The sequence below is a fragment of the Erythrolamprus reginae genome, chromosome 3 (genome assembly GCF_031021105.1).
Source record: "Erythrolamprus reginae isolate rEryReg1 chromosome 3, rEryReg1.hap1, whole genome shotgun sequence".
Taxonomy (NCBI): Eukaryota; Metazoa; Chordata; class Lepidosauria; order Squamata; family Dipsadidae; genus Erythrolamprus; species Erythrolamprus reginae.
Window position 1 is genome coordinate 107,568,763 of NC_091952.1, and position 24,698 is coordinate 107,593,460.

Consider the following 24,698-nt stretch of genomic DNA (forward strand, 5'->3'; position numbering starts at 1 on the left):
CACTTACCTAGATGAAAGGAGAGTTGCCAATTTTGTTTCCTAATGGGCTCTTGTGTCTTCTATTTCTGCTTGTTTTTTTCACAAACATTACTCCTCTAAAAACAGGTTCTTCTCCAAATTCTGAATATATAATCAATTTTCAATTTAACGAAACATGATTTGGTGCACTTTCAAACTGACAAAATCTGCTGAATCTGAGATTTGTCCAAATTATCATTCTTATACAGTCTTATACATCTTACAGTAAGACCTATTTCTATAATTTCTCAAAAATATTGCCCACATTCTGATGAGAAAAAAATGACCTGAGGATGGGCTCCAGCACCAATCCGAAAGCTAGAAAAACTAAACCTCTGGTTCTGGTGACCAAGCAAGATTAGGTCCTATAATATTATTCTTTGCCTTCATCCGTTCAAAAATATTATCTGTTCTAATGAGGAATTGGGTTCCATTTATTTATTTTATTTATTTAATTGGATTTGTATGCCGCCCTTCTCTGAGGACTCGGGGCGGCTCACAACATATACAAAGATACAATAGCATAGTAATCCAATTAATATCCATAAAAATAATCTTTTAAAATTCTAACTTTAAAAACTTTCATTAGCATTCATTCAATAAAATCATACTAAAAATATTAGTTGGTCAGGGGAAGATCTAGTAGCCATTGACTGCATTCGCTTATCAAATTTCAAGCAAGTCATGGCTTACTGCTTTAATCTATTTTATTTTTTTTAGAATCCTCTTCTATTATCAGAAGTTGGAAGTTTTTTTTCTGGTTCCCCAATACTGCATTCACTTCTTGATGAACGCTTGCAATACCCTTTATTCATGCAACACCATCATTTCTATAGTTTATATCTACTAGTATAGCCAACCTGCAGTATTACTCTGCTTGCAAGAGTGGAAGCCAGCACAGTGTGTAACTTGGGTGAAGACCACAGAGCCAATGTGGGAAGAATACTGGATCCAAGGGATTGCAGAGATCAAGATAAGTGATTCCCCACCCTCACAAAATCAAATTATTCATACAGTACACAGAATTATCATACCAGACAATAATTTGCCAAAATAAAAATGGGAATATTTATTTATTTTTTCTACTAAAGCAATAAACTCTTACGCTTATGCATTGGTCTTTGTCAATCATTCCAATGTTTCTTTGTTTTTTCACCTTCAGTTGTGTAGAAAATGTAGACATAACTCCATAAAAACAACTTTAGGTCAAGTCACTGAACATTCAAAGACCAAGATAAGTAGTAGTGGCAAGCAAAGATAAACTAACTTATTTGTAAAAATAAGTTAAGCTCTCTTCACATAACTATATATCCATGGTTTCATTAAGAGACAAGATATTTTAAATATGTTCATTACAGTAAAAACTCCTACATTACTTGCACCAATCTGGGTCTATACAAATTACAGCAGCATTTCCTGATTAGGTATAAAGAATCAATCAGAAATCACTGTTATATACTGGAATTGAACAGAGATTCTAAAACCATTACTGAGTCGTAGGCTCATGCACATGATAGCAACAGGGAAAAAAGGGAAGACCCCCCGTGCAAATGAGACAGGACAAACTGACAAATTTGCAAATGTGTGCTGGACAAATTTAAACTGTACAGGTCTTGCAAAGTTACAAAGATATTCAGAACCACATTTTCTTCTCCAGGTCTCCACCTTGTAAAGACACTGGTTTTCATTTGGCCTCTTGAGGTTTCTTAGCATTCTGTTTTTCTTTTGCCTAGAAGATGAAGTCAAATAGAAAGAAATTGCATGGTTTTAGAAAGAAATTGCATGGTTTTAGTAAGATTTTTTTTTTGCTGTGACCCAACATGTGCAAGATTCTGCACTTTCTTGAAATATTTTATATACAAAAAGAATAGACAGCATATCAACCATTCTCTATAATTTACAGCTGAGTGTTTCACCTTATCTGTCAGCCAATGTACCATACTGATGCAGCCCTGCCTTTCTACAAGTAGAACACCTCCATCAATTTGTGGAGCAAATTAGGATGCAGCAGAGACTCCCTGTCTAAGGAAGAATAATAATTTCCCTTAATCCATCTGCTTTACTTCTCAAAACAGCATTACAGAATATCTGGTGCAATATACTGGCTAAGTGTTAGGTGAGAGTTCCTTGGGTGAACTTTCAGGAAACTATTCTCTTTTAATCTGATTTATTTTCAAAAGGTTATTGTAGTAGGGATAAAATAAAGATCCCTTGTAAACTTGTTTGAGTTTATGGAGAAAAGGCAGGACATGAAATAATCATAATTTTGGGCACTGAGGGCTAGAGCCAGCCACTGGAACACCAGTGCTGATGTTGCATTTCTTAAAACTTGATGAGACTTCAATTGTACATTAAATCCTCAAATTGTTATTCACAATTATTGTACTAACTAAAGCTAAACTAAATTTACTGACTAAATTCATTGATTTATGACAACTGGGACCAGCATTTTGATTTCTAAATGATGCAGTCATTAAGTAAATCACAATATGATCGGATCTATTGTAAGAGCCTTTTAATCAGTCATTAAGTGAATCTCTGTGGTTGTTAAGTGAAGCTAACATCCCCAATTGGCTTTGCTAGTTGAAAGCTGTCTGGAAAGGTCAGAAGCTGCGATCAAAACAGACAACTATTGCAAAGATAAACCACTTGCCAAGCACCTGAATTATGATCAAGTGACTGGTGGTGGTGGTCAGGGATGGGTTCTAACTTACTTTGCTGCCAGTTCGCTTCCTCCCATGCCATGTGAGCATGCATCATGAATACGTTCACAATTTGCACACACATGCGTAGTACAAATATCCCCACCTCCAAAAAAGCTGAAAACAAGATGGCGACTGCATACACAGTGCTGGAAACCTGGGCTTCTGCGCATGCTCAAAAGAGATGGCAACGACCACGGATTGGCACCGATTGAACCGGATCAGTGACATCATTGTGATGTCACCAGAAGGTCGCTACCAGTTTGGGCGAAACAGTCCGACCTACTCCTGGTGATGGTTCAACGGTCACAAATTTGAAGATGGGTCATACCTTACTTTTTCTGAGATTATTATAATTTTTACTCATCATTAAATAAATGATCATAAGCTGACAACTATCTATACATAACTATCAGGTTTTATTATCAGCTTTTGTATACCTGTGCTATATAGCAAAATAGCAATAAATATTTTATAAAGATAAAAATGCTTGCTTTAATGTAAGTTAGGCATTATTAGAGAAAGCACTTCCTAATTCTTAAAATAAAATCTCTCCTAGTCATTTTAGAAAAACCTTTCACCGTACTTTAATCTAATAAAATTCTTTTTCCAAAATTATATAAATTATCAAGAAATTTATGAGTCCAAAATACATTAATATCAGTTATAGGACAATTATATCAAGATTACTGCATTCTAAACAGGCAACTACATTTAAAGGAGTTATTTATTCCTGTATATGCTAGGCAGAAGCTCAATGAAGTGTAAAAGTACCAACTGTTCATCTGAGGTTGTCCAATAAGCCAATTTTTTAAAGAAATCCTCTATTACAGTATATAAATTTACTTTGCATTATTTTGATTTCAATTGTTGGTTCTTGATGTAAATACAAAGCTGTAATTACATTCAGATATCACTGATATTAAAAAATTAAGGACATTTTTTCAGCTGATAAAATGCTGAATCTATTTGTAATAATCTCAATACAGTAGTACCCCTAGATACGAGCATAATTAGTTCCATAAGGGAGCTTGTATCTCGAGGCAACTCGTATTCTGGAACAAATAACTTTCCCCCCCTCCGAGATAACCAAAAGCAAGGATTCTAACCAAAAGCAAGGATTCTTGTGCCACCTAGTGGACGCTCGGCTCATATCCCGAATTTCAGCTCGGGAGTAGAACAGAAATGTCTCTCCCTCTCCTAGCTCTTATCTTGAAATACTCGCATGTAGAGCGGCTCGTATCTAGAGGTACTACTGTACTAAAGGAACAAGCTGAATGAATTTGTTAACTTTTATTTTATTTAAATACAGAATCTACTATTCTACTTAACTGCAACCTAGAGCATTTATATGGGCTAATATAATCTTATGAAATGACCAGATTTTTCCTGAATTAAAACTGTTTTAAATGGACCAATCTATGACAATAAACCTTGTTTCTATAGCTCCATCACACACAATTTCTAAAAAAGGTGCTATTTTGGTGCAGAAAAGAGTTTAAAACTACAGGATTAACATCATTTTAGAAAACATTTTAGAAAGCTTGGTTTTACTAGGTCTTAGCTGGCAGCCCTGAAAGATAAGGCTGACCTGGAAAATACAAATTGATGAGAAGACTCTGAGAAAGATATGGATTCTAAAAACTCAAAATTGACAGAACTGACCAATGATGAAGTTGACTTTTGTAAGATTGGGGCAGATTGGGGAATGGTTTTATTAAACCCAACCCAAAAACAAATGTTAAGATATGTTATCATATAATTTTATAGAAGACTTTCTTTGTACAACAAATGCTGTGGAGAGACACAATGGAAATGTATAATTTGGGGAAATAAAATCTAATTGTTAGCATATATCCCATTTAATATTTTAAGGAAAAACCTTATCAATAAAAATCAGTTGAAGATATTGATCCTAAATGAACTAGAGATAATGATTGTTGTGACTTATGGCAGACCAGACACCATTATGGACTTTCTGTGAGTGAAATACAATAAATAGATTGTTAACGGAGGGTTTAGAAGTTTAATTTAGTTATTCATTTCACTTATTAAATATGTTTTTATATACTAGACAGATGTCAAGCTAAGTGAGTTGGATAAATAGTGTTGAACAAATTTACCAATGGTGTGCCTGCTTCACGGGGGGGGGGGGGGTTATCTTTGAAATATATTTAATAATGTTCAATTAGGAGGAACAATTTATGCGTGTCTATGTTTGTTTTTTCTGTAGTTTTTTGAGACTTGTACTTTAATGTTCTGAAGAAAATTTAAAAAAAGAAGCATGATTTTAAAACTCCTTTTGAAGATCAAATATGCTCTTCCTATCAAGTTAAATATGGCTCTTGACACCTGATTATACTCATGTTAGGAAGGAGGAATTTTTTTACAATCCAACACACAAAATTACAAAGAGTCCAGTTTTATTCATACTTAGGCATTTACAGAACTCAATGAGCTTTAAATTGGCCATGACGTATATACGTATATATAAGTCACGCATATACTTTTAGTACATTTGCACTCAACTTTTACCACTCAATAGAATTACTGTCAAACATTTTTTTAAATATTCTGGTGAAAGCCTGGTAGCATGTGATGAGAGAAACATGTTTATGAAAATTGTGAAAAGCGAGGAATTGAACTGAACTATTTATTTAAAGTGTGTGTGTGGGAAATCTTATTGGTAAAACCTTTAAACTGGTTTTCCTAAGCATTAGAACCTTGTATTTTACATCTAAAGTAGGAAAGAACATGTCCAAGGCTATTTCAGGATAAGAATCAAAATCAGGTTATATGAGCCACTGCAGTTTAATAACCCTAAGAGAACAGAGGGCAGGCAAAACATGTTACCTTTTTTCCCAAACGTGCTTGGAACTTTGCCATATCACTAAATCCGTGTTACAAATAGAAATGGAACAACGGAACAAATGAAAGTAATTAGAGAAATAAGAGACATTGTGCAGGTCAACTTTTTAGAGAAATGTATCAAAGCTTCGAGAATGCCATCTAGTGGTTGTATAGCTACCACAAAGCTTGTCCCCATGGCGTTCCATTTAGTTTTATCTTTCCACTCAGCCAGATGCAACAAATACTCCTTGTCTTACAACAGTTCCTTTAGCAACTGTTTGAAGTTACAATGGCACTGAGAAAAATGGCTTATGACCATTTTTCACACTTATGATATTTTCAGCATTCCCCCATGGTTATATGATCAAAATTCAGATGCTTGGCACCTGACTCATATATTTATGGTGCTTGCAATGTCCTGGGGTCAGACAAGTTAGTTAGTTAGTTATTAGATTTGTATGCCGCCCTCTCCGTAATGTCAATGGGAAAGCTAGATTCACTTAACATTCACATTCCTAACTGAAAATAATAATTCACTTAACTGTGGCAAGAAAAGCTGTAAAATTTAGCAAAAGTCACTTAACAAATGTCTCCCAATGGAAATTTTGGGCTCAATTGTAGTCGTAAATTGAGGACTATCTGTACCTTCAAACTCCCAACTTCATAAAAGCTCACCGTGTTTTCCACAAAATAACACCCAGTCTTATTTTGGGGGAGAGGGGCTTCAAAATAAGCACTGGGGCTTATTTTCAGGGGTTGTCTTATCCTCCTACCCCCATGTATGGGAGGCCCACTTCTGCTTACAGGCGGCTTGTCTTCGCATTTCCTGTGACCTGTTCAGTGTATCCAGATTGTCTCTCTTCCTCCTGCCTCTGCCTGCCACTTGAACAGGTGATCATGTCACCTGTGCTGTGCAGGCTGCGGCGATACTGGACACAATTGGCCCTTATACACTTTGGTGCCAGCCATGCCCCCGCTGTTGAGGACCTTAACTACGGCTAATTTTGGGGTGTTTTAGGGCTTATATTACTAGCACACTAAAAAATCAGGTAGTATTCTATTCATAAAACATTTACCTTTTCTACTAGTGGAATCAACTGCTGATGTTCTGCTAATGTTTTTAGCAATTCCATAATAAATGGCAGGTAGTTGTGTTTTCTTCTAATATTTTCAATCTGTAAGCACAGAAGAAACATGACACGAATCAGCATTCAGTTCCATTACTATTACATAAAATCTCCAAACTTTTTGGATAAAATCACTACGCTCTTTCAGGAATGGGATGGGGTGGATACAGGAAAGGAAGGGAAGAGGAGGAGATTATAGCTGATGGTTGTAATAAGAGCATTATAGCTAATCTTCAACCTTAATTTTTTATCCTTAGTTTAAAAATTATCAATGATAACAAAAGTATCCTTAGTCTTGCAATTAAGTTACACATGCAAGATTATTATTATTTTAACTTACGTACTTACTTTTAAGATTAAGCTCAACATTTATATGTGGCTGATAAGAGATATAGATTTGGTTTGAAAGCTTAAATGTCCCAAGAAGTAGAACAAATATTTAGGTTATTAAGAAACTTGTTCTCTGAATTTGGTAGCCAGTCTTTCTTCCAATACAACTGTCTAGCCATTTAAGGATGAACAAAACTGTCTAGCCTTACACTTGAAATGACCACTGAACTTAGCTAGCTATTCCAGCAACCTGGTTGGTTCCTCAAATAGTGATCACAAAGATAAGAGGTGACAATTTCCATTAGGAATCAAATATTTTAAATATATGAAGATGAGCTAAAATAAAGGAAGAATTTGAAAACAGCAACCAAATGAATTAGATTACAAGCTATCTGACCTTGTTGCAGGGATCAGGTTGCACTGCCCCCTAGAAACAAGGTAGAAAAGAAATTTCAAAAAGGCATGGGAGTGGAAGAGATTAACTAGCCATGAAATATAATGAATAGCCTGAGCAAGGCAGCTCTCCAACAAAGAGATTCACATTCTGGAAGTGATGGGATTCCTTTTTTCTTGCTTTTGAATTTTCTTCTATTCTTTGCAGAATCTTCTGGCTAAGAAATATTCCTGCTTGCTGAAGACCTCCATACAGATCTCCCCAAGTGTATCTTGATGGGTATGGCTAAAGTATCAGCAAGATCTGCTGCAACAATTCTCCCATGTAAAATTTTAGTGACTGTCCAAAGTTATTGACTTTGGACAGTAAAAAAAAGTGACTTGTAAATGGTCCTCACAATTATGAGCGTTATAGATTGTGATTCAGATGCTTGGCAATTCCTATTTATGAGAGCTAGATTACATGATCACCATTTACAATCTTCTCAGAAAACTTCCAAGTGAAATCTATAGGGAAAGCAGCATTTGCTTAATGATCATGCAAAATAGATCAGGAGTGATTCATTTAACAACTGGTTTGCTTAGTGATGGAAGCTCCAGTCCCAATTGTTGCTGTACATCAAGGACTACCTGTATATTCAGTTCCAACACTCCAGAGAGCATAGTTGTTCGAAGCAAATAGAATAACCATCATAGAGCAGTTCAAAAAGTCTTGAGTATGTTTATGTGTGTAATTGTCTTCACTGGGCTAACTAGAGACCCAGCGAGTCAATCAACCTTTTGGATTTCAGTAACTCTTTTACTTTTAAAATAATATTTTTAAAATATTTAAAAATAACACTGAACCAAATGGAAGTGTTTTTATATTTTTGTACATACCACATTCAATATTTTCTTATTTCTTACTATGTAGTCAGCTACATACACCTTTTTCCTCCCTAAAAGAGGCTGATAATTTGGTGCAATTTATACTCTGAATGTAGCTTTTTTTCCAGCCCTAACTAGCTGCTAACAATCTTCCCAGCTATTACCTTGGAGCTCTTTAATTGTTTCTCTCTGCGGAAGAATGTTTTCCAAGCCCCAAGTCTTTGCAGGGTTTTTTCCATTGTTCTAATTTGCTCTTAGTTTCTTTCCATCCCTAACCAGCTGCTAATAATGTTTCCAGCTCTTACAGGCTTGCAAGCTCTTCCATTGTTACTCTCTGCCAAGAATGTTCTCCAAACCCTGTCTTTGATTTTTCATTCTCTATTTGCTCCAAATGTTTCTTTCCAGTTCTAACCAGGTGCTAACAATGTTCCCAGCTTTTACCGGCTTGAAAGCTCTTTTGTTGATACTCTCTGCAAAGAAGAATGTACTCCAAATCCTGTCCTTGTAAGTTTTTTTTTATTGCTTTACTGTTTCTTTCCAGCCCTAACCAGGTGCTATTAATGTTCCCAGCTCTTACTGGCTTGTAAGTTCTTTCATTGTTACTCTCTGCAAAGAAGCTTTTCCAAGCCCTAAATCTTTGCAGGGTTTTTTCCACTGCTCTATCTGTTCAGATTGTTTCTTTCCAGGTGCTAATGATGTTCCCAGCTCTTACTGGCTTGCAAGCTTGTTTCTTGTTACTTATTACTCTCAGAATAATTTTTTTTAAAGCCCTTAACCAGGGGATAAAATAATGTGCTGAAGCTGACCAGACTAGGGACGATAGCCAGATGATACCTGGTAAGTAGATTCTTTCTCCTGTTTTCCTCCCCCAAAACTAAGGTGCGTCTTATATTCCGGTGCATCTTATACTCCGAAAAATATGGTACATGATTATGCTAGATGCTGTTTTGCAGAAATATACCATGTTTCATTGTGTATCATATAGTGCTTGTCTCACCATGTATTCATTAGGGCAGGTGGGTGGAGTCTCAGGCTCCCTTTGTGACTGGCTCTCCGATGACCAATAGGCATGAACAAACTGGGAGCATTTCACCCCTGCCTTGAAGTTTCAAATATGATTAAAGAACTGCTTTGAAAGCAAAATAAAATGAATGACGTATACATGAATTGCTGGTTTTTATAAATAGGCTAGAGAATTTAATTTTCTAAGCTTTTATGTTTTTGTACACACCCCACATCACTTTTCACACTATGCTTTGGGATCTTTTAAAAAAAAATTCCCTAGAAACTGATTAGGTGTTCCTCAATTAGAAATATAGTACTGATGGGAAAGATTCATTGAAAAATTGCTAGCCCATCAATATACACATGTCTCTGCAATGTAGAACCAGGGTCCTTGTTTGGACATGGCAAAAAAAAAAAAATCCTTGGGAGGTCCAAACAAAAAAAAAAGGAAAGTGATGACTCTTGAAAAATGCTCAACAAAATCACTGTAAAGCTGGGTTGATTTAAAAAACAACAACAACCCGGTACTTATTTCGTTGAGTCTGAATGACACAATAGTTTTCGATGCAAAGGCTGAATTTGGTCTTTGAGATGGATGATACTTAGAAAGTAGAAGGGGAACCAGGGGGAAAAAAAGAACTTAATAAATGCATTACTTTTGAGTAACTAAAATTAAATTGATATCAATACTACCATGAAACCCAATTTCTCTTTATAATTCTCAAACATTCAGAACATACACAAGTAAGAAAAATAAGGAACTGACATTTGAAATATTACTAATCCACCCCAAAAGATTTGAAAATATTTTCCCCCAGAAATCTGCATTGGACAACAGAAGCTAAAATGAAGTCTCATCACAACTATCCCTGCCATATTAGTAGCAAAAACACATCAAGGAAGACAACTTGAGGAAAACCGAATAGGGGAAATGTAAACAGGAACTAAATAACTAGTCAAGTGTTTTCTTTTCTTTTGCCTCTGAATAAGTCTTACCTCCAAGCAACTGACTGGACAGCTCCCTACAGTTTTCCTGGCAAGATTTCAAAAGTAGTTTGCATTTGTTTGCTTCTAAGGTTGAGAGAAAGTGATTGGTCCAAGGACACCCGGTTGTATTTGTGCCCAGGCAGGACTGGAATTCAGAGCCTCCTCGTTTTTAGCCTAATGCCTTACTACACAAAACCATAGATATTCCTGCTACAAATTCTTTATTTATATCTCCTCTTTATTAATTTACAACTAACCCAAGGCAGCAAATATATCCAACACACCTTCTTTTTCTTATTTTTCCCACAATAACCCATGAGGTGAGTTGGGTTGAGAATGTCCTGCATGCCCTTCTCACTTTTTATTTATCCTGAGAGACCAAACAGAACGGTATTTGTTTGCTTTCCTGTAGGGAAAGGTGCAACAAACAAACCATGGAAGAAGAGAAAGCCCCTTTTTCTTACTTCTTGCTAATGAAATTTAACAATAACTTTGAAAATTTGGATCATTTTTAACGGGGGTAGTTTGATATGACATCACTTTCTTTTCTCCCCGCCCATCCACTCACTCATGAGGCAATGACTCATCTTGAATGTACAGCGGTACCTCTACCTAAGAACGCCTCTACTTAAGAACTATTCTAGATAAGAACCGGTTGTTCAAGATTTTTTGCCCCTACTTAAGAACCATTTTTTTCTTAAGAACCCGAGCCCGGAAAAATTTCCCAGGAAATTTGAGAGCGGCACAAAGGCCTGGCCAGTTTCCTGCCATTCCCCCTTTAATCCCAGCCATCTCAGGCTTTTCTGGACTGCCAGAGGAGACTTTTGGTTGCACTTATGGAGGCGTTGGCAGTCCAGAGTGAACAAAGCATTTTCCTTTCTCTGGGCGCTTGGAGAGGGAATAAACCTCTGCCAGCGCCCAGAGAAAAGAAACGTTCCCTTCGCTCTGGGCAGCAGAGGAGTCACCACAGTGAAGGAAAAGCGCTGGCTACAAAGCAAACGAGCGAGGAGAGGGGAGCCCTTCAGCATGGGAAGGAAGAGGCAGCAGGTAGCAGCAGCCAGTGTATGGGAGGCAGTGTATGGGTGGCAGCCTCGCACCGGGTGTATTGGAGGCATGTGCTCCTCCTCGCTGCCTCAAAGTCCCTCTTTAAAAAAACAAAAACCTTAAAGTTTTGGATTTTTTTGATTCCCCTCACCTCACCTTCTTCCTTCAGCAGCGACTGTCATATTCCTCTTCCTCCTCCTCCTCCTCCCATCCAAGCTTTTATTTCTTTCCTAATGGGTTTGCACACATTATTTGCTTTTACATTGATTCCTATGGGAAAAATTGCTTCTACTTAAGAACGTTTCTACTTAAGAACCTGATCACGGAAGAAATTAAGTTCTTAAGGGGAGATACCACTGTATTTGGTTTCTAAGTTTACTTTTACTCTGAACATTAAAGAGCACATTATCTTACAGTGGTCATCTCTCTGTGGAAAACAATTTAGCACAGGATTAATATTTGAAACAAATAGATTATCTCTTCCTACCATTCAAAGGGAGCAGCTTACATACCTTGTACCTTTTCAATTTTTGGTTTTCTTCTTCAATTAACAACTGGTACTTTGCAACTTCAGATTGAACGGAACTTAGCATATTACTGCTCTGGTCTGTATCCATTGGCTCTTCCTGTTGGGAAAAATAGTTTTATTAGATTAAATAACAGCATTTTGAATACAGCATCCATTCAAGAAATGCATGAATAATAGACATTGATATACCTAAAAAGTTGATTCCATATTTTGCAAGCTTAAGAATCAGGTGCAGGCCTTTATATAAATAGAAAGCTTAATATATAGGAAAAATAAATCCAAACTCGATTTGGGAAGTATTATTTTAAGATCAATTATAACACCACAAGACTAGATGCAATCATTTGTGTTTTCCAAAACTGTTGATCAAATGAAACAAAAACTTCTTTTCTGAAGCATACAATCCACCTCTTTGCTGCCTTCTAGTGCTTGCAAACTGCACTTAAGTTGCTAATGTAATGTTCTGCAGTTTGGTATTTTACCCTAGAAGCCATATTTTTCAAATAATGTGAATAATGCAGTTTTCTTTAGAATGTCCCTTTTATGAAAATGATAGAAACTTTACAGATAGGTTGTTCCAAATTGCAATAGTTTCTGGAAGATGCATTTTGAAGTTAACTAGATTGATTAATTTCCGCTTATTAACTCATGCTTTTCCAGGTTAAAAAAAATGGATAATGCTTCGTTAGTAAATGGGGAAGTGGGGAGAAGGAATGGGAAAAATCCTGTTATCTACATCTAATGCCTTCTTTATGGTTTTACATTCCTATATCACTTTTATATGAATCTCTTAGCTTAGCTTCTAAAATGTTATACAGTGATCCCCCGCTCGTTGCGAGGGTTCCGTTCCAGGACCCCCCGCAACGAGCGGGTTTTCGCGAAGTAGCGCTGCAGAAGTAAAAACACCATCTGCGCATGTGCAGATGGTGTTTTTACTCCCACAGCGCTAGCGAGGAGCCGAAGATTGGGGGCGGCGCGGCTGTTTGCCGCCGGCATGGGGGGCTTCCTAGCAGCCCCCCAAACCCGGGTTGGGGGTCCGGGGGGCGCTGGCTCTCGGCGCTTTCGAGCTGAGTCCGGGAGCGAATTCGCTTCCGGACTCAGCTCAAAAGCGCCGATAGCCAGCGCCAACGAACGGCTTGTCCACGCTGGCTCTCGGCGCTTTCGAGCTGAGTCCGGGAGCGAATTCGCTTCCGGACTCAGCTCAAAAGCGCCGATAGCCAGCGCCAGCGAACGGCTTGTCCACGCTGGCTCTCGGCGCTTTCGAGCTGAGTCCTGGAGCGAATTCGCTTCAAGACTCAGCTCGAAAGCGGCGAGAATGAACGGCGTGGGCGGGCGAAGGGCGGGCGGCAGCGAGGAGTTTGCGTGGGCGGTGGGGAAACTCCTCGCTGACACCAGCAAGAGGGGGAAGACCCAGGGAAGCCGCCCAGCAGCTGATCTCCCGGTTGCCATCTACGCATGCGTGCCCATAGAAAAAACGGGCACGCATGCGTAGATTGTATTTTGACTTCCGGGTTGAAAAATAGCGAAGTACCCTGTTCGCAATGGTTGGGGACGCAATAAACGGGGGATCACTGTATAGTGCTCCAGGTACTTCATTCACCTTCACATCCCAGCCATTACAAAGAAGCATATCTAATTGATGTATACCTCAGCCATCTGTCTCTGCAGATCTGCAATTTTCTCTTCGTATATCATTTTTCTATCAGATACAATTGCCATCAGGTTAAACCTTATCTCACCTTCACTATATCTGCAAAACACAGAGTTGTTATATACTGCTGTTACTACATTATGATTTTAAAAATATTCACAGATATTAAATAATACATCACAAGCAAACCATTTTAATAATACGTTATAAGCAAAGCGAAGATTCAAACTGAACATTGCTCTCTATTTATCACATAAACAATGGAGAATTTCAGTAGAGAGCCCCTCGAAGTGTTAATAGTTGCCAAATATAGACAAAGCACTCCTAGTTAAAATCCCTGTGATATGACTCCAATAATTTTTGGTACATTATGCTTACCTGAAATCTGAGGTTTGATGCTTAAAGATTTCAGAAGGTCAAATAACATTGTAACCTTTGTTTTAATCTAACTAACTGAAATAAAAATGATGATGGAATAATATTATCATCATCATCATATATCTCTTTCCCAAGCAGAGTGGCAGCAAGCATTTTTGATATGGTTACAGTGGATCCCCGTTTCTACTGCATGAATAATTCCACTATAGATGCTTCTGGATTAGCCGAATAAAAGCCTGCCTGTTGATCATAAGGCTGACATAGTTAGTATAAATACCTGGATAAGTAAAAGATATTGTTTTAATTTCTCCAGCTAGCTTACCAAGAACAAAATCTAATTTTTTTATTTTTTTATAAACAAGAGCTTAAAATATGGTTATAAATACTTACTTTTGTATCCGTTTTTCTATGACAGGCCTTACAGCATTGATCCAGTCATCTTGATTGCACACTCCTAACAAGGAAATACACAAACAATACAAATCAATACACAGATGTAAGCTTGCAAGTCATAAAATCAAATTATTTCAACCTTTGTTTATATATGCTCTGCCATCATCACTATCTCTAATAATGATTTATTTTATTATGGGCCTAAGTATCCACAAAAAGTAAAATGGTGGGTTGTTGCAGGTCAGTTTTTGGGAAATGTGCTGACCAATTCAGAAAAAAAAAGTAAGGTGGGATGGTAAACAGCACCCTTGAGCCAAAGAGTGAAAACAACATTTTGTTGAACTGATTTTGATTGAGAACATCTATCGCGACAGTAATTTCCCAACAGTATCTGTAACCTGTTCTTAACATTCCAAATATTTCCATTAGTCTCTCTTCCCCATTGATATATTCAGCATGTCATCATCTTTCAATGACCCCATAATCCCTTGCAGGGTGGAGTCTGGGCAACTGAATGGAGCTGAGTGTTTACTGCCCTGCTTGTCATCATCAATGCAGAGTTATAGTCCAGCTGATATATTCTCATCGTACCCAGAGAGAGACATATCTGCCTCTTCCTAGGATCAGACTCAAAACCTCCTGATTGTGAGGTGAGAGCTCCACTCATAACATTCAGAATGTTATGTTGCAGTTAAAAAATATCTCAGGTTAAAAAAACATAAGTGAAATGAAAACATTACCTAAGTCTATTGGACCTTCCCTTAAACCATCTAATTCATATAATCGACCATTTACAGGAACATAGCTGACAAAGTGAAAGGCATCTTCTTCTTTTGCTGTTGACTTTGCATCAAATTCAAACATCTGTTGTCTGCAAGAGAAGTGCCAACACATGAAAGAATGGTACAACTATCCCCTCTAACCTGATTTTATTTGGAGAATATTTCAACATCTTCTTACCTAGCGAAACTGTTATGAACTTGCCGTATCACCTCTGAGTTACTTAATGATAAGCCTTTCATCTGAAACGGAAAATAAATACCTTAATTATGTTAGTACTTGACTTACAACCATTCAAAGTTTACAACAGCAACAAAAAATGTGCTGGTCTTTACAAATGATCCTCGCAGTTATAAGTCATAGCATCCCCATGGGTTGTATGGTCAAAATTCAGGCATTTGGCAATCAGTATGTATTCCCAATAGATGTAGTTTCTGGGATAATGTAATGGCCATTTCTAACTTTTACCAACCAGTTTTTGACAAGCAAAGTCAGTGGGGAAATAGAATTCACTTAATAACTGCATGAGTAATCAAGTGATTAGTTTAGTAATCATGAGTTTAAAAAGATTGTAAAATAAGGCATGACCCACTTAAGAACTAATTTGCTTAACAATGGAAATTCTGATCTCAATTGTGGTCATAAAGTGAGGACCACCTACATTGCTCATATTCAAAACATTTTCTCAAGTATCATTTTTATACATACCGCTGCATCAAAACTTTGAGAGAATTCCTTGAACTCAGACAGTGTTTCTCCTAAATGGATATCATGATGGGTGCAGTTCAGTAAAACACTTACTATTGCTTGAGTTGCACAAGCATTATTTATTACCTGTAAAGAGTATAAAAACAATTTAATTTGTGCAAATTGTGGAAATCACTAACTTTACTTACTGCAACCCCCTTTAAACTTCAAAACTGTTTACATGGATCTATGTTTGCATGATCATATATACTTGATGCCAATAGTTTATCCTTCAGCTTTTTAATGTAAACTTACACATGTTCATTTGTTTCTATAATTATCCCTAAATAGATTAACATAACAATATCACTTGCTTGTGCTTATATTATTATTTTGGTTTGCATTATTAAATGGACCAAAGGTTGCATGAGCCATTTAATTTCCTGGGATTGAATAGTCAGTCTATTCTTTGCTAATAACCAAAGTTACAATGACACTGAAAAATGACTTATGATTAGTTTCCATGTGTAAAGGGTCCAAGACTCATTGCAATACAAGAGTGTGCTCACAGGCTCTATAAACCTGGATCTTTGTATGTTCATTTACAACATTTACAATATTTCAGAATTATTGCGATGGAATACAATATTTCAGAAGATAATTTTTATTTATTTTACTTAAAAAAAGAAACTGTCCTAGATAAACAGTGTTTTCCAATTTACCATACCTGTTTAGCAAAAAATAATGTATCTAATCTAGAATCCTGAACAACAGAACCAGCTGGTTCTTCTCCTGGTTGCCATTTGAACAAAAATATCAGTCCATGAACTGGCCTACAAATAAAGAAAAACACAAAATATATTGAAAACTGAAAACTGATCAGGAAATTAAGATAACTGAATATGTATTGAAATTAAACCATAGAACAGTAACTGATTAGCAGGTGGAGAGGAAAATATTACTATGCCTTCTAAAAATGTGTTCTACTCATGTGTTGCATGAAACACATATCTCCTTACTGGGCAATGGAATATCTAAACTAGTGATGGCGAACCTTTGTCTTCTTTTGTACCAAAAATGGGAATGCGCCCGTGCTAGTGCATGCTGGCACACAGCCACCCATGCATGCCACACTGCCCATGTGCACATCCCCACACATGCATACACACTGTTGGGTTGTTTTTTACCGTCAGGCTTCCCTGAAGTCTATGTTATGTGAAAAATGGCCCAACAGGCAAACTGGACATTAGGAAAAATAGGGTTCTTCAATGAAGCCTCCAGAGTGCGAAAAACAGCCCAACAAGCAAACTGGAAGTTTGTTTTTCTGGACATCCAGTTTGCCCATTAGGCCATTTTTTGTACTCCGGAGGCTTCAGGAAATCCTCCTGAAGCCAGGGATGGTGAAAATGGCCTTCGCCAAGGCCGAAAATCAGCTGGACAGCATACGCGTGCCTTGCCCTCAGATATGGCTTTGCATGCCATCTGTGACACTCTTGCCATAGGACCTAGACTTTGCAACACACACAACAAATAACTTCACTGATCTCTGGCAGCATTCAATTTCCCCTCCCCATTAGAACTCATAATGTATACACTCACAAAAGTAACTATATAGGACTAAAATCTAAAAGGTATCTTCATTTCTTTCCCCAATAATGTGAATTGCTTGACTAAAGTTCTGAGCAAATCTCCTTTATCTGTTGGCGGGAAATATAGAATCTAATCTATACAGCAAGGATGAACACAGGGAACCAAAGGTAAATAACTACAAGCAACATACTTACTTTAATTTTTCAAAGTTCTCAGGCTCCAAACTCCATATTTCCTCAACCTGTGCTCCTCTACAACCTGAAAATTAAGAAACAAGTTGGAAGTCATCCAGGGGCAATTTATATGGGAAAAATCCAAGGGCAAAATTTAGCATTAATTTAAAAAGGAAATACAAGTCAGTTCCACTCTTCAAGCATCTGCCTTACATAGGTTTGTACTCACAAAATTCTGACGCAAACACATTTTACTTTCAGAAATTTGTTTCATTATATGTTATTAACCATAGATATGCAATTGAAATATAGATTAACATATTTAATATGACAGCCACCAAGGCAATCTTGATTGCTTTTGAAGAAGGGGGCAGCTTTGATCCTAATTTAATATTTGATTGGGAGACCACTGGGAAATCCTAGTAGACCATGGGTAGGCAAAGTTGGCTCTTCTATGATTTGCGAACTTCAGCTCCCAGAATTCCTGAGCCAATCATGCCAGCTCAGGAATTCTGGGAGTTGAAGTCCAAATGCCATAGAAGAGCTAACTTTGCCTACCCCTGTAGTAGACAAAACTGGAAATGAACGGAAAAATGCTGATCTAATCACTGCACATTTACAAATGCATGTCAAAAGGGGCACTGAGAGAAACGGAATCTGGCTGCTGCTCTTTTTTGAAAATAGGCTTTATGGAAAGCTGCTATGCCACATTCAAATTGAAGGGCATGCATCTCAATCCCCACTTCCAAATTAATGGGAGGCAATGCTTATTACGTTTCCCATAATCTGTTTCTTTTTGTTACATACCCATGACTTCATCATAAATAAACCCTGCAGATTTACCAACAATCAACCCCCCACCCCACCCCCAAACCCCTCCAGATCCATTACCAGGGCATGAAAAGGATATTAACACCACCTCTCTTCTCCATTTCCCACCAATTTTAATACTAAAGAAAAATAACAAATCTGATGTGCACCAAGGGAAAAACAGGATTCTCTACACGTGGGAGGAAACAATCCTATTCAGAGGACTTCTCACTCTAAAAAAAGAGCAGGCTCACACAAGATGCTAAATAAGCAAGAGAGCCTTTTGCCCTAGGCGTTGTGTCTGGTTATTCCTGAATTGCTGCTCCAATGACTGAATTGCAAAACGGTCGTTAACCAGGGAACCGCGTTCTGTACATGGCCAGAAACTGCATCCATCCTTAATTAAAGAGGTGTTCTGCAAACCGATGCTGGGAATCTTCAGAACTCAATCGAGCCAATCAAGGTCGAATCTGACGCTTTGGCCAGTTTTGTCCCTGTGAGCCCCACCGCCTCGGAGAGAGGGGGGGTTTGCGATGGCAGTCCAGCCACAAACCTCACCGAAGCCCTTGATGAGCTCCGTGAAGACGCCTGGGTCGCTCTCCATGAGGCACCACTCGCCAGCGCTGCCCCCGCCCGCCATTGCGTCCAAGAAGCCGCCGCACTGCCCTGTTTCCCTCTCAATCGCCCGGGCTCCGGTGGTTTCTTCCCTTTGCTTCTCGCGTGCGCCGCTGCTCTGCGCTAATCGCGCGCCCTTCGCCCACCCCCGCGGATGGTCGAAAGCAAGGCAAGGCACGGCACGCCGCCGCTTTCCCGACAGCCTCAGCGGCCGGCGACTTAAATCGCGGCCGGGGCGGTCTCCTCCACTCGATGGTGAAGAGGACTAACCAGAGAGAGAAGAGGCTAAACCGGCCGACGTGCTGCATTTCCGGTTTGCGATTAAAGCGACGGAAATTTTAAAAGAGTCAAACCGGGATAAATAAGAGTAAACGGTGCGGTGGCTATTATTTTATAATTGTGCAATTCGTTTTAAGACAGGCAAGTTAAATTGGCAACCTGTAGGCTAAGAGGGAAGTGGCATATCAGGCTAGGTGACTGACGTGTTTATATACTGTACAGTATAAGTAACCGTGAATTATTCAACCCAGTTTTCTGTATCCATGATATTGAGCCATTGACTTAATGAAACCGCTTGGTGGGGCGAACAACACCAGACTAAAATGTTTTTGCCTGGCTATGCTAAATCATAAATGGGGGATGGCAAATCATAATACTTCATCCCAAACGAAATAACATTATATATTACTCTGTCGGGTAAGCAAATCGTCACTTTCAAGAACAATAACCAGGATTCTTATTTGGTTTAGCATGTTAATGCCATCCTAAGTTGCTAACTTAAGAAACGCAGCCACTAACTGATCTCTCTTGGGTAATTTTCTCCATCCAGGGGCTCCAAATTATAACTATAACTATAAAACGCATCTATGATGATCTTCCCCTGCCTGGTTTCATTGTGACGGATAATCTTTTTATGCCCATGACGCACTAAAACTCACGTTCACTCCCAAAGGTGCTTTTTCAAGAGGCAACGAGCCTTTCTGATTTTTTTTTTCTTTGAAGACATTTCGCTTCTCTTCTAAAAAGCTGAAGCAGCAGCTTCTTGGATGAAAAGTGAAACGTCTTCAAAGAAAAAAAAAATCCAGAAAGGCTAATTACCTCTTGAAAAGACACCTCTGGGACAACCATGACCGGGGTGAGTGATTTCTTGGCTTCTAGCCTGGTGCTTTTTAACCACTGGCAAACCAAATTGCCTCTTGCACTCCATTGGCATCGATTTAACACAAAAGCAATCCATCACCCAGCTACCTAAGTAGAACGGCAGTAGTATAAAAACCTCAACTTTCAAAACCTCAAATCCCCAATCTGCTAGCTTCGCAGCCTACAATTCCCCAAGACCTCCGCCATCAAACGACTGCCTACCAAAAACGTCCGTGGGTTTTTGCAGGGAGCTGAAATTGCAGTACCTCCAGTACGGTGCTGCAATTCCAGATCAGCGTTTGACGAACTCAAAGCTTTGGACCACCAATTTAGGGTGCAAGTGGCCTAAATGTGTGCACCGTGGCGACGGGGTCATATCGCGCTGTGCCCGAAAACACAAAGCGGGAATCTCCGCGGCCGCGAGAGCTGAGGGATAAGGCCGCGAGACAGATGCGCATGGCGGGGGCGGTGCATCCGGGTCTTGGGGATCCCCGTCATCTGGGCGTGAGGCGACGAGACCCGCTTTCCCATCCGGCTCCCTCCTTCCCTTGTTTTTGCTGCGTGAGGGAAGTTGTCAGGCGGTCTTGAGGAGGAGTGACCGGAGAGAGCGTTTGAGGAGAACCCGATCCTTTCCTTGGGCTCAGGAAAGCCGCGGAGGCTACCGCAGTTACACACAGAGGTACGATTCGCCTGTGCAGACAATGGTGCCCCAACAACCTGCCAGCGGCGAGGCCGTCCTCGTTTCCATTTGGATCGGCTCTTCCTTGCATTCCAGGAAAAGCTCCGAACGGGGCCTGGGAGCCGCGATGAAGCAAACACGCTGCCTTTCTTTGTCAGCCGTTCACATTCGCGCCCGGCTTGTAGCACTTTAGCTGAGAAAGTTCAGGCGGTTTTTAATCGACCGATGGGAGCTTATCTCGTGCGGTGGGACGGGGGTGGGGGAGAGAAACAAGTCCACTATACGGGCAAAATCCACGACTTACAACAGTCGATTTAGTTGACTGTCCAAAGTCACAATATCACTATATCACTGTGACTTTAGCAATAGAGTTATATATCGCTTCACGGTGCTTTACAGCCCTCTCCAAGCAGTTTTACAGAGTCAGTCTATTGCCCCCCAATGAGGATCTGCATCCTCATTTTACAGACCTCGCAAGGCGGGAAGATTGAGTCAATCTTAGACTGGGGAGATAGGAACTGCCAAATTTTGTTGAACTGGGTCGTCAGCAAAAAAAGAAAGAAAAAAGACTGCAATATTGCATTCTAATCATGGCATCACCAGAGCTCTTATATCTTAGGACCATTTTTCACACTTAAGCCATTGCAGAATTTTCCTGTAGTCACAGGATTAAAATTCAGATGCTTGGCAAGTGGCTCATATTTTTATCAGGGTTGTAGCCTCCTGGGATCAGGTGGTTATCTTTTGCAACCTTTGAAAAAAGCAAAGAGGGGTGGGGAAGCCAGAGGTCATTTTGCTACCTTAAAAATTACAATGGTTCGCTAAACTACTGTGGCAAGAAAGGTGGCCAAATAGGGAAAAACTCAGCAAAACTATGGGCTCAGTTGCAGTCATGTTGCCTGTTCTGTAAGCTTTGGGATTGCTGGAGTAATCCACCTTGGACATCCTGGATAGGGAGCAATGTAGTTGAACAGGAATGCAGGATAGCAATAGAACAGTGATGGGGAACCTTTTTGGGCTTGGGTGCCAAAAGGGTGCATGCACACAGGCCCGATAGTGTGAGTGCCTACAGCCATAATGTAGTGTCCTCCCCCCACACATGCTCACAAGCCCCGTGCTGTCCCCGCACATGCACACATTTTCCCCCATGCTGGCCCCACACACATGTGCACAGCCTCGGGACTTCCGATACATCCATTGGACCATTGGACCATTTTGTGCCATCCCCTGAAACCTGGGGAGAGCAAAAACAGCTGAAAAGAAGGCAGAAAATCAGCTGACCAGCATGCACATGCACACTGGAATTGACATAGGACAGGGGTAGGCAAAGTCGGCTCTTCTATGACATGTGGACTTCAACTCCCAGAATTCCTGAGCTAGCATGATTGGCTCGGGAATTTTGGGAGTTTAAGTCCACAAGTCGTAGAAGAGCCAACTTTGCCTACCCTGACATAGAACAATGCCTCACGTGCGCTCAGATATGGCTACGTGTACCATAGGTTCGCCATCACTGCAATAGAAGCAACTGTGCAACTTGGTGTCTTGAGGAATGTGCATTTCACAGTAGTATGAATCAATAAAGAACTTATGCATGTTGTCTAGTGAATGATTTTGGAGAGGATTTTGCAAGATCTGAACGCATTGATTGGCTACTCGATAGATAACTCTGGGAAAGGTTCTGGACCAATATCCTCTAAGGAAATAAATTGTACATGTAGTCCTTAGCTGACTGCCACAATTGAGCCCAATATTTTATATCGCTAAGTGAGAAATTTGTAAAATGAGTTTTGCCCCATTTTATGGGAATTCTTGTCACATTTGTTAACTGAATAACTGCAGTTGTTAAATTAGTAAAACGGTTGTTAAGTTAATCTGGTTTCCCCATTGACTTTGCTTGTCAGAAGGCCGCAAAAGGAGAGCACATGACCCTGGGACACTGCAACTGTCATAAATGTGAGTCAGTTGTTAAGCATCCGACTATAAATCACATGACCATGGAGATGCTGCAATGTGAAAAATGGTCATAAGTCACTTTTTCCAATGCCATTGTAACTTCGAACAGTCACTGAATGAACTGCTATAAGTAAAGGACTACCTGTAATTACCTGATTTCCTTCCTTCCTTCCTTCCTTCCTTCCTTCCTTCCTTCCTTCCTTCCTTCCTTCCTTCCTTCCTTCCTTCCTTTTTTTTTGTGGCATTATTTGCTATATCATAGATTTCAGCCTGAACAATCTGTCCCAAACGTTCTTACACCAAACGATCACAGAAAACATTACACTTGAACTGAACCTCAAGTATGGAATGTGTTGAGTGGGATCAAATAAATTGCTATTTTTGTTCACTTTCTTCCACAGCATTACTATGCAAGACAACATTAAATAAGCTAAGATACAACACTTTGAACAAATTGGAAAATGGGTGGGATACAAATGAAAAACTGCAATGTATTGCATCCTGCACTCATATCACTGTTTACAATAGAATTAAAAGTTATTACTACTACTACTAATAATAAAAATGTCCATAATAATAAAATGCCTGGTATCAAACAGTATGACTGTTGCCTTTGGTTACATGATGGGAGAGATTCTCTAAAAATTGATAGAGATATCTACAGGAAATTGGTGCAGTAAACATTTTTAATTCTGTAATTGGATTTTCTTTGTGTTCATTGCATCTATACAGAATTTTGCTACTGTACGTGTGATAGCTGGGTTTGAGTCCTGGAGGACTGTGCCCATTTCAAAGTTCAGTTGCACTCATATCTGTTTTCTTTGTGAAGATTTGGCACAAAATATATTTTGTTGGTTCTGAACTATATTTTTTTAAAATAAGGAAATATTAGTTTTAATTTATGGTATTTCCAATTTCAGGTGGTTTTATCATTGAAAACTAGTTAGAAATTTTATAAAAAATAATTATATCATTTATTCAAATTGCACATCTGCTTAATTTAGAAATTGTGCTAAAATTTTACTGCTCAAAATATTTTACTGTGTTGTGGGAAACTGGTTTTTCAATTCCAAATAATAAAATGTATATTTGTGTAAAATTTCATTTGCATATTTACATAACATATTTTTAAAAACAGAACATTGCACATCCTAAGAATATTTTATTTCAGACAGGATATTGCATTTAATTTAATTGAAGCAATAATTACATGTTCTCAATCAGAATTACTGTTTTGTAATTTAAATTAAATAGAGCATTATTATCTTCAAATAATACTTTACGTAAGGAAAAAATAAACTTGACAAAATAATTTATTAAATTCAGAAATTAAAAATAATTATAGGATTCTTAGTATGTCAGAAGGTATTACATCAAATGAATGAATCACTTCTAGAAATTACAATTTGAAATTATCAAATCTTAATTGCTTACTAGAAATGCATTTTACATAGTTATCTCAGTGATGGTGAACCTTTTTGCATGTGCGTGTGCTATCACGCATGCGTTAGTGCCCACACCCATTCTTCAATGCCTGGGGAAGGCACAAATAGCTTCCCCTACCCCCGGAGGCCCTCTGGAATTGGCCTTTCTCCCAACTTCTGGTGAGCCCAGTAGCCTTATGTTTCGTCCTCCCCAGGCTCCAAAAACTTCCCTGGAGCTGAGGGAGGGTAAAAATGCTCTCCCCCATCCCCCCGAAGGCTCTCTGGAAGCCAAAAATACCCTACCAGAGCCCCTGTGTGAGGCAAAAATCAGCTGGCCGGCATACACATGCACATTGGATTTGAGCTAGGGCAACAGCTCGCGTACCAACAGATATGGCTTCACGTACCACCTCTGGCACCCATGCCATAGGTTCGCCATCACTGAATTACCTAAACATTTTGGTCTTTGGATGCAAGTACAGTGGTTATGCTTATAATTGCAGAATAACGCCTAACTACAGCAAACTCCTACAGCAAACTCCTACAGCAAACCACCTTCCCAAGCTGAAGGAG

At 39.0% G+C, this 24,698-nt stretch overlaps 2 protein-coding genes across 6 annotated transcripts in view; one reads left to right on the forward strand and one right to left on the reverse strand.

Annotated features, from left to right (window-relative positions):
- Positions 1–1,062: 1,062 nt before the first annotated feature.
- On the reverse strand, positions 1,063–19,180 carry UCHL5 (ubiquitin C-terminal hydrolase L5). 2 transcript variants are annotated; one of them, XM_070746335.1, is made up of 12 exons: positions 18,873–19,120; positions 17,526–17,589; positions 16,469–16,574; positions 15,763–15,888; positions 15,235–15,296; positions 15,015–15,145; positions 14,272–14,335; positions 13,500–13,602; positions 11,836–11,949; positions 7,425–7,454; positions 6,647–6,745; positions 1,063–1,747 (listed from the first exon to the last, which is right to left on the reverse strand). In XM_070746335.1, the coding sequence occupies exons 1-12, from the start codon at positions 18,952–18,954 to the stop codon at positions 1,703–1,705; spliced, it is 1,026 nt and encodes a 341-aa protein (XP_070602436.1). In that variant the 5' UTR covers positions 18,955–19,120; the 3' UTR covers positions 1,063–1,702. The 2 variants fall into 2 exon arrangements, with proteins under 2 accessions (XP_070602436.1, XP_070602437.1); XM_070746336.1 differs by lacking the exon at positions 7,425–7,454 and having other exon boundaries at positions 18,873–19,180.
- Positions 19,177–24,698, forward strand: part of RO60 (Ro60, Y RNA binding protein) — a 31,923-nt gene continuing 26,401 nt past the window's right edge. The window contains exon 1 of one of the 4 annotated variants that reach the window (XM_070746332.1): positions 19,177–19,303. The gene's annotated coding sequence lies outside the window, so the exon portion shown is untranslated. Of the gene's footprint in view, positions 19,304–20,569; positions 20,749–24,698 lie in introns of those variants that run through there. The other 3 variants (XM_070746331.1, XM_070746334.1, XM_070746333.1) reach the window with 3 other exon arrangements.